At 39.6% G+C, this 16367-nt stretch overlaps 1 protein-coding gene across 5 annotated transcripts in view; it reads right to left on the reverse strand.

Annotated features, from left to right (window-relative positions):
- Positions 1-777: 777 nt before the first annotated feature.
- Positions 778-16367, reverse strand: part of afap1l2 (actin filament associated protein 1-like 2) — a 267324-nt gene continuing 251734 nt past the window's right edge. For all 5 annotated transcript variants that reach the window (XM_059947906.1, XM_059947907.1, XM_059947908.1 and 2 more), the window contains 5 exons: positions 13001-13178; positions 11262-11426; positions 3978-4171; positions 2362-2484; positions 778-2255 (listed from right to left, as the gene is read on the reverse strand). In XM_059947906.1, coding sequence (XP_059803889.1) covers positions 2229-2255; positions 2362-2484; positions 3978-4171; positions 11262-11426; positions 13001-13178 — 687 coding nt within the window. In that variant the 3' untranslated portion in view covers positions 778-2228. The remainder of the gene's footprint in view (positions 2256-2361; positions 2485-3977; positions 4172-11261; positions 11427-13000; positions 13179-16367) is intronic.

Consider the following 16367-nt stretch of genomic DNA (forward strand, 5'->3'; position numbering starts at 1 on the left):
CATGTCGTGGTGTCGCTTGCTGTTGGTTCTTTGTTTTGCATCTTTGTCCCAGAGCAATGCTGTTTCGTTTGGCTGTGTTCACGGGTATTCATGTATGGTTGAATGACAATTAAACTTGAACTTGAAAAGTTTATTTTTAAAAAAATTCAAACTGTATGAACAAATACAGACTGTGCAAAAGTCTAGGCATCCTATGTTTTTTTATGTGGTTTTAGATTGTATGGCCTCGAAAGAGCCCTGATGTGTGTGGGATTACCTGGAGAGACAGAAGCAAATGAGATACCCTAAGTCCGCAGACAAACTTGTACCAAGTCCTCTAAGATGTTGGGAACAACCAACCAGCTGATTTTCTTATAAAACTGCACAACAGGGTACCCAAGAGAATTGAAGCAGTTTTAAATGCAAATGGTGGTCACACCAAATATTGATTTTTAGTTTCATTACTGTTTACTGCTCTTTATAGTATTTTTAAAATATTAGAAACTTTTCATTTCATTACTTTTGAAGGCGTCTTTGCAGATTTTTTTTATATGTGCCTAAAACTTTTGTACAGTATTGTATGTAATAAAACATTCTGAATGTAATAAATGTGGAGATATGCCAAGTCCTAGCAACTAAATAAATATCAATAATATTATACAAATGAGTAAGTGTGTACATAAAATCACTTACCGGAATTGTAAGTAATAATAACATGTCATTTACTTGAGTGAGAAGTGTACTTCATCGAGTTTAAACTGCGTTCAGTACCTGCTGGAATAAATACACCAACTGCAGTTACATTATGGGGAAATATTTATTTCAAGAAATCTGACATAAGTACTTCTCCCTTCATATTTCCATTGTTGCTATGACAACCATGTGCTTGTAACTGTTCACAGGTAAGTAAATGTATTTACAATGATGCAAAAGACAGAAAAAAAAACAAAATTGTTTTAAAAGGTGCCATGCCATCAAGAATTTCAGGACTGCATGCCAGGAATGACTGATTATAAATGGAGTTGATGAGAGATATTTTTGCTGGAGATCCAGTTGTCTGAGGAGTATTAAGATGGCAGGAAATGGAAGCTGCTTTTCTTTAATTAAAATGTCATTTTTATTAATTTTGGCTGGCCTGAGTGAAAGTTTCTTGTTAAAGAAAACATTTGTCATTCCCACTCATTGTATATGCCAGAAGCATCCAAAAAATGCTCCATTTGATCAATAAAAAATGGTAACTTCTCTACCACTGACTTCTATGTTATTCTTGTTATCAACCACTTAATAAGAGTACACACCACAATGTACTCCACACCTGCCAGCTTTCAGAAAATGCAGACCGCCTGGAAAACCAAATAAGATTGGAACCAAAACACCAGTTTGGTATCTGAATTCTGACTTATTCTCAATTTCTTTAATTTGCTGGATATGAACAGCAAGGTCAGATTTCATTACATAGAACCTAATTGTCCTCAAACCGTGTGCCTTCTTAGGCCATTCCCTGAGGCAGGTTAGTGTTGCCGTGTAGATGCAGAGTTACCACAAGCAAGATAATGTTGACATATTTCCTTTCCTAAATAAAATCAATGGACCAGCTCCCTCTTATGATACAATCAACCTGTTTCATCACCACTACAACTGATTAATTACTTGAATTAATTTCTCAGCCCTTCCTGGGAGGATTTGAACTCATTTGCTGATCCAACCAGTCCAGGCTTTTTGATCAAATGGCATAACCATCACACCAAAGTATCCAATAATATTCAGAAATAATGTGGGATGCTCTCATCACCATCTTTCATGTTACTCAACAGTCACATTTCTCATGGCATCTATATGTAATAATACCTTAATAAACAGGATATTTTAACTTGCAAGAGAAATATTCCTTATGTCGTACAACCTGTAAGCACCAAAAAGAAAAAACATCCATTGGATATCTGCTGCATGGAATGACTTAAGACAGTTAATCAGTAAGCTCTGATAGAAGTTGCTCTCAGTTTTCTTACATACAACTTCCAGAGGTGAAATTAAGAACCTTGAAAATGCTTTGTATTAAGGGTCCATGATATTAGTATGTGAGTTCCTGTTGATGATCGAGGCAGTAGAAGTTTTCTTTTATGAAGAATTGTGCCAAGTAATAGTGGCTTTCTACAAAATGCCTTCCATGAATAGATGGACAAAAATAGCTCTCTGTTCCAAAGGCTAGTTTTTTGTTATCATAGTCCATTTGACTTCAAAATTATTTTCTAGCTGGTAGCTTTCTTTTCCCACTCCTGGAAGAAACAAACACGTAGAAAGATGAAAATGATATTATTAATAAACAGACTCTTGCTTAGAAATCTTCAAGTAACCAATTGATTTAACTCCTTGCAATGATACCTTTGCTTTTTGTAGGACAGTCCCTTTTCCAGATTGCATAATTGATAAAGGTCTGTTCTTTAGTGAGGCCGCAGAGTTGACGGGTGAGTTGTCAGCACTATTGGTCACAGTGGTCGGCTTAGCCTGAGGAAAAGTAACAAGATTAACTCTGAAATCTTCAACTAGGAAACCTACACTCTGTCTCCTAGTGTATATTTCTTACTCATTGCATCTTCCCCACTACGAACAGGATGAAATATCACTGAATCCATGTTTCTTACTGAACTCTTAAACTTCTCTCCCGATGTATAAATGTTTTCCTAGTTGCATTAACATTAGGAATACAAGATATGAAGATGCACAGAAACAGACCAACAAGTTGAAAGGTACTGATTTAAAAGACAAAGTAAGGTATAGGCCTCCAAATTCCTCTACCGTAAACTGTCAGAACTAACAAAACTTTAATCAGATTTCTGTAAAACAAATGATACTAGAATTTCAGACCATTTGCTTCACTTTACAGAAAGACATTTTTTGGATACTTTAGGTAGGTTTTAAGTGTTCTCTGATGTTAAATCTGACTGTTGAATTGGTTGAAAATAATTAACCCAAGTGTCAATGGCATGGTCATATTCCCACCTCTTATTCTCTTCCTCCTTCCATCTAGATGCAAACTGTTAAATTTCTGCCCTGTCACCATGCTTCATTCTTACGTGGTTCCTACTGAAATGTGTGGGCAGGATAAGTCATGTCAGGCTGATTCCAGGGGCTCCCAACCTTTTTTATGTCATGGCCCCTACTATTAACCAAGGACCCCAGGATGGGAATCCCTTGCTGAAGGGGTTGTACTCTTAGATGTTTAGGTCTAGTTCAGGGAGATATTCCTTTACTCAAGACTGCCCTGGAATGGCAGTTGCTGAGCACGTGCAAGTCTGAGGTCAGTAGACTTGTGAGATCAGGAAGTCAACGAGTACAAGTGACAGGCAGCAAAGAGAACTCCAAGGTCAAAGCTAGAGAGGAACTTACTGGATGGCATAACGGGTTAAAATGGTCATATGGACCACATCCGCTCCATGTTACTCCTAGAACATTGTTCACCCTATGTTGTGGAAGATCAAAAGCTCCAAACTGTTCTCCATATGGTTGACAAATAATCTCACGAAACAATAGGGATACTATTACCATTGAGGAGCAGACAGTGAAAACCTTATTATCAACAGTTCCAACTATATTCAACCAAATTCTGTTGGAAGTTAAAGTGAATTACTTACTAATGGCTAGTTGATTGTTTATAATTAACAGGTTAATTTATTTGTTGAAACCTTTACGGTAGGGTGCCCTGGTAGTGCAGTGGTTAGCATAACGCTATTACAGTTCAGAGTGATCTGGAGTTCGGGGTTCAATTTCAGCACCATCTGAAAGGAGATAGCATGTTCTCCCCGTGAACTGTGTGGGTATCCTCTGGGTGCTCCAGTTACTTCCCTCAGTCCAACGATGTACTGGTTAGTAGGTTATTGTAGATTGTTCAGTGATTACACTAGGGTTAAATCAGTGGGTTGCTGGCCAGTGAAGTTCATTGGGCCAGAAAGGCCTGTTCCGCACTATCTCTAAATAAAATAAAATTAGAAACTACATACATTTGAGGTTAGATTGTCAAAATGACTGGTGTCCACAGTGGTTCCCAATGTCACTGGTCCTGACTCTGCTTTCTTCAAGCTTTCCTTCACTGATACCAGTTTCAGTTCCAGGTCCACCCTCCTGTTCTCCTTCGATTTGCATTCCTCTTCAATCTGACGCAGCCTTTCCTCCTGAGTGCAAAGCACCTGCTTATCTGACATGTTTAACAGAAAGAAAATTATTCTTCTGCTCATACTTAACTCACAAATGATAAAAATATAATCACTGATGTAAATTAGGAAAACTGGCAGCTTTTGCCCCACTCCCATCAGGGAGGAGGCTACATAGCATCCACACCAGGACCACGAGACTCGAAAACAGTTACTTTCCCCAGGCAGTAAGGCTGATCAACACCTCCACCCACTAACTCCACCACTAATTGATTATTTCCTGTCCGTCATCTTATGTACAGCCTAGTGTCATTTTATGGACATACAAACAATCTATGTGTATATAAGCTATCTTATGAACTTATATTTATTGTGTATTTTATTATTATTATAAACATTTTTTTAAAACATTTTTTTCTCAGGTCAAGCTGGTAAAACCTGAGGTACGGGCACAGCCAAGCACTCTCATTTCTCAGTTACTAGGAACTTGCAGACTATTCTAGTGGTGTTTAGTATTGTGGCTTTTTGAAGGTTTACATAGAGATTGGCGTATAGGCCTTATTATTTAATGTTAATGAGCAGTGACTTTGGGGATGATACCAGTTGTAGATATTACTATTGGGATAATGTATACCCTGTTCATGTTCCAAAGTCTTTCCATTTCCGCTCTAGGCTCAGCATATTTCTGGTCTTTTCACTTATTGATCTCTGTATGTTATGTGTGATTGGAATGGCAATATCTATTAAGTCGTCCTTGCTTGCTTATCCTGTATTATTATATCTGGGCAATTATTATGGATTGTCCTATCTGTAATAATGGATCAGTCACAATATAATTTGTGGGATTCGGACTCTAAAACTGGATGAAGCTTGTACTTACAGTAAAGTGTGATTTATTTAATAAGCTTGTATTATTATTATTATTATTGTGTTCACTATTTTTTTGTGTTTTTTGTGATGAATCAAATCCAGGGTAACAATTACTTTGTTTTCCTTCCACTTGTGTACAGGAAATTACAATAAACAATCTTTAATCTTGAATCTTCCAAGCACAGAAGCAGCACACATAATGAGAGCAAGCCAGTACCTCGCTTTCTTACGCGTAAGGAGATTCAGCATGTCACCAAGCACTCCAGTAAACGTCACAACGCATGCGCAACAGTAAATATCCTCTGATGAAGGGTCCCAACCAGAAAGCTCAACCATTTATTCCCTTTCTTAGATGCTCCCTGACCTGTAACAGTTTGTGCGTGTTACTCAGGATTTCCAGCATCTGCAGAATCTCTTGTGCTTTTGAAGATTACCAGCAAGTTTCAACTAGATCCCCAATTGTTAGCTAATTTAGGAGAGGCAGAATCCAGATTACACCATTAAAAAATCATCTCAGGTATTGTTAAATGAATTAACATAAGGTCCTCCATCAGCTAGTTCTGGTCTCAGCAACTGCCAGATTTGGGTTTTGAAGGCAGGGAGTCCAAGGCAAATCAAAATCTAAACTAAATCCAAACTCCTGTGGGTGTAGCATGCTTCAGACAAGACTCTGCATAATTTAACCTAAATCTTTTTAGTTGCCTGCTAGGAAAATACAAGTTGCACTTTCTTAACAAATGGAATTTACAGTTTGTGCGCACTCAATGGCTCAGAGCACCCTAAGCCATGGAAGCCGATTCATCCTTAGCAATATTGATTAAACTGAACTAAATGTAATACTACTGACTCCAGGGTTGATGTTCGATATTCTATTTCTTTATTCGTGTGTTGGGTGTTTTTAATGTTTTCTTGAATGGGTTCCATGGTTTTTCTTTATTTCGTGCCTGCCTGAAGAAGGATGAATCTCAGGGCTGTAAACATACTTTGATAGTAAATGTAAATGTATGCTTAATCTTTGAATCTTTAAACAATTGGCCTCGACAAGTGGAAATGCAAAAAAAAAATGCCCCGACCTTTCATTAGAAAGAAAATAGCCAAAAGTCAATGGGAATTGCTACTTCCTGCTGCAGAACATGAGGAAATCCAAATTCTATAACTATCATCCTTTTATTTCATCCATTTTAATTTGTTGGCATGTTCAAAAAAATCTAACTGATGCACAATGCAGATGTAAACAATTATTTGTCTCTGTGGGCCTCTCAGTAGTCACACATGAACTTAAAATGGTCTTATTGCTGCTGTTTTATGGAGACCACCAAATGTGAAATTCAGATAAAACACACAGCACTGGAAATATTCAACACACAGGCAACACCTGTGAAAGAGAAACAGCATTAATATTTTAGACTGATGACCTTCAATCAGAATGTTTTATCAACCTGAACTATTAACACAATTTCTCTTTTCCCACAGACTTAGTACATCAGTGGTCCCTCTATTAGTACCTCTGTACCTAATAAAGTGGGCACTGAGTGTGTGTTTGTGGTCCATGCACTCCAAGGTTTGACACTGTGCATTTAGGGATTCTCTTCCGCACACCACTGTTGTAACGTGTGGTTATACTGTATTAGCTACTGTCTCCTTCCTGTCAGCTTGAACTAGTCCGGATATTCTCCACTGACCTCTCTCACTAACACTCACTGGATGTTTTTTGTATCTTGCACCGTTCCCTGTAAATTCCAGAGACTGTTGTGTGTGAAAATCTTCAGAGATCAGCTGTTCCTGAGATATTCAAACCACCCCATCTGGCACCAACAATCATTACACATTAAAGTCACTTTGATCACATTTATACCCCATTCTGATGTTTGGTCTGAAAAACAACTGAACCTCTTGACCATGTCTACATGCTTTTACTCATTGAGTTGCTGCCAAGTGATTGGCTGATTAGATATTTGCATTAATGAGCAGGTGTACCTAATAAAGTGGCCACAGAGTGTAGTTTCCAACTCTTACTGTTCTGTTTCATATTTCCAGCACTCATAGCATTTTGCATTTGGATTTGAATTTAAATGGTCTGGAAGTTCATCTAAGCCTGGTGTACAATGCTGAATGGACAATGTAGCAGTGATGGCACCTTGCATCCTGGCATTAAAGTCAATGAAGTACCAGAGGGATGGTATGGTAGTGTAGTAGTTAGCGCAATGCTTTACAGTACCAGCTGTAGGACAGGGGTTCAATTCCTGCCGTGGTCTGTAAGGAGATTGTAAGTTCTGTCTGTGGCTACATGGGTTTCCTCCAGGTGCTCCAGTTTCACTCTCACGTTCCAAAGAGGTACAAGTTAAGGTTAGGAAGTTGTGGGCATGCTATGTGGGAGCCGGAAGCACAGTGACACTTGTGGGCTGTACAACGCATGTTGGATTGTGTCGGGCGTTGACGCAAACCTCATATTTCACTCTAGGTTTCGATGCACCTGTGACAAACAAAGCTAAACTTTAATCTTATTTTGTGTCAAGTTTGATCTGCTTAATCACAAAGGATGACCTTCAAGAGAAATGCCTCTCAAGTTGACCACTGGGATGGTGGTGATTCAAATAAACTGATTACATGGAACACAGGCTAAAGGTGAAAGTTAAATGTTTAAGGAGAACCCTTGTATCTAAATACAAAATGCTATGGATGCTGTAAATATGAGACAGAACAGAAAAGTTTGGAAGTACATTCAGTGGCCACTGTATTAGGAACATCTGCTCATTAATATAAATATCCAATCAGCCAATCATGTGGTAGCAACTCATTGCATAAAAGCATGCAGACATGGTCAAGAGGTTCAGTTGTTGCTCAGATTGAACATCAGAATGGGGAAGAAATGTGATCGTGGAATGATTGTTGGTGCCAGATGGGGTGGTTTGAGTTTTTCAGAAACAGCTAATTTCCTGGGATTTCACACACAACAGTCTCTAGAGTTTATAGAGAACTTTCCTTCACTTGTGGGAGTTGAGAGAAAAAAAGCCAGCAGAAGTGGTGGATGCAGGTTTAATTTCAAGAATTTAGAGAAATTTGGATAGGTACATGAATGGGAAGGGTATTGAGGACTAAGGTCCAGGTGCAGGTCAATGGGACTAGGCAAATTCAGAGTTTGCCATGGACTAGATGGGCTGAAGGGCTTGTTTATGTGCTCTAATGGTCTATGACTCTTCTTCAACATGAATATATTACCAACTGGCCTTGGTGAATGTTTAACTGTGAGTCACCAGGGTAATATCTAAAATGAAAGAACTTAGCTATGACATGTAATTGGATACATCTGAGCTGCAATATCTAAAGCTGAAGAGGCGATGAAGTGTGCTTGTAGCTTTTTAGGATAATGAAATGCTGACAATTTCCACTGCGGAACCCAGAATAAATGGACTTGAGATTCCTTATGAGAAACTTCATGGGGACGTGGAACATACTGATGGAGAATGCCAACAATCCAGACATTTAAATCCTGAACACAAGGATGAAGGAAATCCAGAGCAATTCACACAATATAATGGTGGAGGAACTCAGCAGGTCAGACAGCATCTATGGAGAAGAATAAACAGTTGATTTAAATATTGACCTCGTCAGTCAGTGGTGCTGGAGTGTCCACTCTTGCCTCACTAATAATACTGCAGGCAGCAGATTCAGAATCAGATTTAATATCACTGGCATATGTCGTTAAATTAGTTGTCTTTGTGGCAGCAGTACATTATAATACATGATGCTAGAGAGAAAAAAGGTGTTTTTACATTAAGTATTTATATATCAAATGGTTAAGTAAGTAGAGTAATAAAAAAGTAGTGAGGTAGTGTTCATGAATTCATTGGCCATTCAGAAATCAGATGACAGAGGGGAAGAGGCTGTTCCTGAATTGCTGTGTGTGTGCCTTCAGGCTTCTGTGCCTCCTCCCTGATGGTAGCAGTGAGAAGAGGGCATGCCCTGGGTGTTGGGGGTCCTTAATGATGGATGCTGCCTTTTAGAGGCACCGCTGCTTGAAGATGTCCTGGATACTATGGAGGCTCATACCTATGATGGGGCAAAATAAATTTACAACTCTCTGCAATTTATTTTGATCCTTTGCATCAGTGACCCCCGCACCCCCATAACTGGTGGTGATGCAACCAGTTAGAAGGCCCTGGCCGGTACATCTGTAGAAATTTTAGAGTGTTTTTGATGACATAACAAATCCCCTAAAACTCCTAATGAAATACAGCCACTGTCATGTCTTCCTCGTATCTGTATCGATATGTGGGCAAGTGATCAACCTGTATCAATGCAGATAGCAAGACCTAGAAGATGCAGGAGCCAGATCACAATCTGATCTGCTGATTAATCTTTTAAATTAAATCCATATCTCACAACAGAATGTGAAAGCCTATGTAATACTCCGGCCATACTGTTGTGCGCAATACCTTTCAATACAAAACTAAACGCAGACATATCCGGCTTTTAGTTCCATGCCATGGGTCTCCAGATCACTGAAATTCCTGTTTCACGTGATTGGTGCCTGTCCTCTATGTTCCAAAGATTTATTGAGATACAGCATGGGATAGGCCCTCTGGCCCTTCGAGCCATGTCACCCAGCAATGCCCTGATTCAATCCCAGCCTAATCACAGGACAATTTACAATGACCAATCAATATACCAGCTGGTACCTCTTTGGACTGGGAAGGAAACCCGCACGGTCACGAGGTGAACGTACAAGCTCTTTACAAGCAGTGGCGGGAATTGAACTCGGGTCACCTGTACTGTAGAGTGTTGGGCCATCATGCGTAATTCATTCCATCATGCAATAATTACATTTTGCGCATGTTGAAAATGCATAATTGTCTTTAATTACAGCTTTCAAACTGTAGTGCAGTATGTTCCATTTACCTCACTGACGTATGTCATCCACACTGATGAAATAACATGTCTTAGCTACTCGGCCACTGAGTCAGTTTAGTCTGTTAATGTAAGGAGAGCAGTAGGGCCATAATATCGTCTCCATGGAGCAAGGACAGTTATTTTACAGAAAGCTGTCTCACTAATACAATGGTGGCTGCCACATCACTAACTAGAATGGCATTACCACTTTAAACTGAAGGACTTGGAGTAGCCAAGAAGGTCTCTATTTTTGGAGCTGCTGACAATTGAGCTTTTCTTATATGGAATTACATTCCATCAATGCAGATTTCCTCTCCAGATTTAAAAGTGATAGGCACTGCCCAAAGTAATTTTAACCAGAGCAATGTTAAAGTTAACCAGGTGCCATGGTAGCATTACGGTTAGTATTACGATATTACAGCTTGGGGTATTGGTGTTTGGAGTTCAATTCTGATGTCATCTGTAAAGAGTTTTTATGTTGCTCCCTATGACCGTGTGGGTTTTCTCCCGGTGATCCAGTTTCCTCCCACAGTCCAAAGACGCACCAGTTAGAAGGTTAATTGGTCATTGTAAATTGTCCTGTAACTATGCTACAGTTAAACAGGCGGGTTGCTGGGCGGTGCAGCTCGTTGGACTAGAAGAGCCAGTTCCTGGCTGCATCGCTAAATAAATAAATTAATTAAGAAGTGCCCTAGCAGCATTGCCCTGGTCAGGCAACTGTGCTTACTGTTGTGGAAAAGCATCATGTGAAGAGCCACAGGGAGAACTGGCAAGAGAATCATTATTCATCTGTGCATGTAGGGCTCCTGCTGGCGGGCAACTGTGCCAGTAAAGAATAATGGGAAACATAAGAGGATTTAATCAAAAATAAAAACATTCTTTATTTGCCAGAACAATAGAGATTCAAGGACTCAAAGGACCCCCTTGGCTCTTGGACAAGGGAAATGAAAACGTGGAGGCATTGGATAAGGGGATATGATATTTCAGATGTGTTACTGGTCATAGACATGAACACATTGCCCACAATTGCTCTTCTATGAAATCAGCTAAAAAAAAAGGGCCAAGCAAATTACTTCATTAATAGTTAAATTTGCATAAAATGTTTCAATTGGTTCAGAATCAATTTTGACTTCACCTTTGTTTTAGGATGCTTTAATGTTTTTTCCCCTTCACGGAAATTACCTTTAGACATAGGAGCAGAAATTAGGCCACTTGGCCTTTGAACTTGCTCCTGCCTTTTCCCCATAACCTTTGATACCCTTTCTAATTAAGACATGTTTACTAAATTATGTGTTTAGTACCATTTCAACATTTCACAGAGTTCACCATACACTGAGCAAACTTTCCACATTTGCTCTTAATTGTCATACCTACCTTTGCAAACTGCTATTACATCCTTCAACTCCCTCTTCTGTTTCCTTAGCAACATCAGTTCATTCCGAAGCTGCTCTTTCTCCTTCTCCAGGTTTTCTTTCTCTTCAACATATTTTTTAAGATCAGCCTCAGTTCGATTCTTTCCAAATTTGGTTTCAATTGATACTGGTGAGAGATCAAAATCCAAAGCAACATGTTAGCATAAAGCTTGCTGAAAGATGCCAGATGAATTATTCAGGGGAACTATAAATACAATTCCACATAGCAGATGGGACCATACAGATATTTGACCTCAAGATCAGAAGGCTCCACGTTATTACAAAAGCTGTTAACGTTAAACAGTACTGAAATCCCACAAGGTCATGTTGAGAGTCTCTTGTTTAGTAGGGCCACGGTTCAATTGAACAGATGAACTCGGCCTTTTCTCCTTGGAGTGATGGAGGATGAGTACTGACCTGATAGGGGTGTATAAGATGATGAGAAGCATTTATCATGTGGATAATCAGAGGATTTTTCCCAGAGTTGAAATGGCTACCATGAGAGGGCTCAGTTTTAAGGTGCTTGGAAGTAATAAGCAGAGGAATTCAGACCACATGCTGGCAGATGGGATTAATTAGATTGGCATCATGGTTGGCATAGACAAGGTGTACCATAGGGCTAGTCCTGTACTGGTCTATGCTGTACTTTCCGTGCCTCTGTTCCTCTCCTAGCTTTTCTGAACATTATGTAACTGTGAACATGAAGCACCCAGTTTTCACCGCATTTAAGCCACGTTTCTATAATTTCCAATACCCGATTTCTTTATGACTATTTGTGTTTGCAGCTTCCCAATCTTAATCTGTACACATTCTGCATTTATACATTCTAAGCATAATTTGATTTTCCCTGTGTCATTTCTCTTTCTGCTTCTGTCTATAAGGTACTGTTATATTTTCATTACTATCCATCACTCGCACTTATTGTATCTTTTTCCTCTTTGATATGTCAGCACCCTCCTCCGCACACATCGCTGGATCTCCCAGAATGATCCCAGCCCTGTTGAAGTCCGCCCAGCCTTTTAGAATAGGTGGCTCCTACCACACAATTACTCCAACTGTCTTAAGAATCTGAGGCTCTTGTTTAAAACAGCAGGGATATTGCAAGGACAATAGAACAATAGTGATATTGGGGGCTTTAGTGAACAAAACTCATTGGAGTAGGCAGTTTAAATAGTTCGGCACAGACTAGATGGGCTGAAAGGCTGGTTTCTGTGCTCTACTTTTCTCTGACTCAAAAATATTATTTAAAATAATAATATATAATACAGTATATGGAACTCATTGCAACAGATGGCTAAGGAGGCCAAATCTTTGGATATATTTAAAGTGGAGGTTGACAGGTTCTTGATTAGCAACAGCATCAAAGGTTATGGGGAGAATTCAGGATAATGAGATTGAGAGGGATAATAAATCAGCCATGATAGAATTGAAGAGCAGATTCAATTGGCCACATGGCCAAATTCTGCATTCATGTATCACAGTGATAAAGTAAGTGTTGAGGAGAATTTCTTTGACCAATGTGTTAGTGGCTGCAGTAGGAGGCAGGAGCTACTGGACCTGGTCCTCTGTGGAATGAGATGGATCAAGTATGTCAAAAGCTTGCAAGACCCAGAGCAGCATTTTCAGCGCAATAACTGTGATCAAGCACTCTCAGACGTCAGATCAGCTATGAGCTGACAGTGGGTAAGCTGCAGAGTTCACCTGTTGTGCCCAGCTTCTGCTTTTCGACACACTCTGTGACAGGCTTTGCTGGTTGACTCGTTGCTTGTGTGATGTTTTTGCTCTGTTCGCCCCGGGATGCCGCGACCTTCTGACTGCTGGGGGGTTTGCTAGCAGCATTTGCGGCTTTCTCTTCAAAGTCTGCTTTCACTTGAGAGATCTGAAATTGAGGAAGGTGAAAAATTCAACATTGTTTTTGCACACAGCAAGTTCTGTAACATGGGCTTGGTGATATGCATTTCAATCTTTGAACCTTCTGCCAGTGGGAGGTGGGAGAACAGAGGATATCAAGGTGGCTGGGGTCTTTGATTATGCTGGCTGCTTTACTGAGGTGGTGGGGCATGTGGGCGGAGGGGAGGTTGGTTTCTATGATGTACTGAGTTGGGTCCACAACTCACCGCAGTCTCTCACAGTCATGGGCAGAGCAGTTGCTGTACCAAGCTATGACGCATCCAGGTAGGGTGCTTTATATGGCCATGTTGACCATAGCCATGAAGAAAACATCTGATTGCTATCATAAATGCGTTCAAAGTTCAACATAAATTTATTATTAAGGTACTTATCTCTTACCATATATGACCTTGAGATTCATTTTCATGCAGACATTTACAGGGGAAAAAAGAAATACAGTAGAACTTTGTGGAAAATTATACATAAACCAACAAACTACAAAGTAAATTTATTATCAAAGTACATATATGCCTCCATAGACAAACCTGAGATTCATTTTCTTGCAGCCAGTCATGGTAAATGCAAGAAATACAATAGAACGAATGAAAACTCACTCCAACAGGACGGACAAACAACCAACGTGCAAATAAAAAAAGGAAATAATAATAATAATAATAATAATAATAATAATAATAATAATAAAATAATAATATATAAGTGACTGATGAATATTGAAGACGTGAGTTGAAGACTGCTTGAAGGTAAGTCCATTTCAGTAGGTACAGTTCAGTGACAGGCAAGAGAAGTTGGTTGAGGGATAATAACTGTTCCTGAACCTGGTGGTCTGGGTCTTGAAGCTCCTGTGCCTTCTTCCTGATGGCAGCAGTGAGAAAAGAGCATGGCCTGGGTGGTGGTAAGACTGATAAAGAACCATTTGCAAAAGAAGACATCCTGTGTCAGGAATACAACCTACTTTGCCACTGCTCACTTACGCATTGTGGTAGAGAAGTTCAAGACAAAGTGGAGGAGAAAATTAGCATTTGAACCAGGACTGAGATCAGGATGTGTGTCTTCTCACATACACATAGCCTAGGGGAAATCGAGAAACTGTCTCCTCAATGTCTGGGTCAAATGAATATTCCAAAATTGAGATTAATGGATTTTTATTGTAGATGGGCTCAAATTTAGTTAAGTAGAGTCAGATGAAGGTAGTAATTCAGCATGATCTAACTGAATTGAGGTGCTGAGAATGAGAGGGGTGGGAGGTCAAGTTCCTAGGAGTGAACATCACCAATAGCCTGTTCTAGTTCAACCACTTAGCCACATGACCAAGACAGCTCACCAGCACCTCTGCTCCCTCAGGAGGATACAGAAATTTGGTGATGCTCATCCACTTTTGATAATGCTCCATACAAAGCACTCTGCTTGGGTGTATCGTAGCTTGGTATGGCAACTGGTTTGCCCATGAGCACAAGAGACTACAGATCTGTGGGCACAGCTTGGCACATCATGGCATCAAGCCCCCCTCCCATACACCCTGTCTACACCTCACCACCTCAGTAAACAGCCAGCAAAATTAAAGATCCCACCCAGCCCAAACGTTCTTTCTTCTCCCACCTCCCACTGGCAGAAGACAGAAATCTGAAAGCCCGTACCAATGGGCTCCAGGACAGGCTAAAACCTCAGTGTTTTAAGAAGGAGTCCCTAATATGATAAGATAGACTGTTGACCTCCCAATCTACCTTGTTATAGTGTTCTTATTATCTACCTGCACTGATCTTTCGCAGTAATTGTAACACTTCCTTCTGCATTCTGTTATTGTTTTCCTAGGTACTTTCTCAAAGCACGGTTGTACTGAATTGAACTGTAAGAACAGCATGAATAACAGGTTTTTCCCTTCCCTGTACCTTGGTAGATGTGACAATAGAAAACCAACATAACTCTTTATAGTGCAGGATTGAAGAGCCGAACAGTCCACTTTTCTCCTATGAATAAGTTGTAATCAGTCCTGTTAGTCTTCCACTTATATCAAATATTGAAGTGTGATTTCCCATAAAAACTATTCAAATCACTGAAAATACATTTTGCAATAGTTGTTCGTATTGTTAAATTTCAAAAGACTTTTAAAAAGGAATATTACAACAAAATGGTAATAAATGGAAAATGAAATTAATTGTGCATGACACGTCTATAAATGACGAACAAGTGTGCTTAACCTAATTTCTGTTTTCACATGATAGAAGTTGTTTACATTTACTTTGATATTTTGATGCACAAAGGCACAGTTGGAACATAAATTCATAGTTCAACAAAATAAAAGCTCCTTTTCAACTTTATTTGGGAAGAACAAGGAGACTCTTAACCCCTCATACATTGGGAGGAGACATCCGTTATCTCAAAGTGATTCAGCAATTGTAGACCAGAGAACTCTGCAGACAGCAATGGCTCAGAATGTGTTTTACCTTTGAAAACCCTCTTTTAATTAATGCAAAACGGAGATATTCTTAGTTCTGGGTTCTGATTAACTCTTTGGTCTCCAAGTAAAAAAAGATGTAAAGAAGCCATTTAAAATACAAAAGACAAACCCAATGGAGAAATACAATCACATTCTTGTGAACTTGCTGATTTAAAAGTGTTCAACACTTAATTTTGGATATTGCATTTCCTTGCCTGCTGAGAGAATTCTGTAACAGAGTTAGTTGCTTGTTTTGTTTAATGATATCATTGTTCTTGGAAGCACTAGGTCCCCAACAAATGGTACAAGATCACATTGAAGTAGGGGAGGTCCATGTCATACGTGAATGGCTTGTCATATGAGGAGCATTTGATGGCTCTCGGACGCTGCTCACTGGAATTCAGAAGACTGAGGGTGACCTGATTGAAACCTACTGAATGGTGATAAGCCTTGGCAGAGTGGACGTGGAGAGAATGCTTCCAATAGTGGGACAGTCTAAGACCAAAGAACACAAACTCAGAGTAGAGGGATGTCCTTTTAGAAAGAAGATGAGGAGGAATTTCTTTAGCCAGAGAGTGGTCAATCTGTGGAATTTATTGCCACAGACAGCTGAGGAGGCCAAGTCATTGGATATATTTAAGGCAGATGTTAACAGATTTTTGATTAGTCAGGGCATGGAAAGATACAGCTGGAGATTGGGGTTGAGTGGAAAATGGATCAGCC

This window comes from Hypanus sabinus, chromosome 22, assembly GCF_030144855.1.
Source record: "Hypanus sabinus isolate sHypSab1 chromosome 22, sHypSab1.hap1, whole genome shotgun sequence".
Lineage (NCBI taxonomy): Eukaryota > Metazoa > Chordata > Chondrichthyes > Myliobatiformes > Dasyatidae > Hypanus > Hypanus sabinus.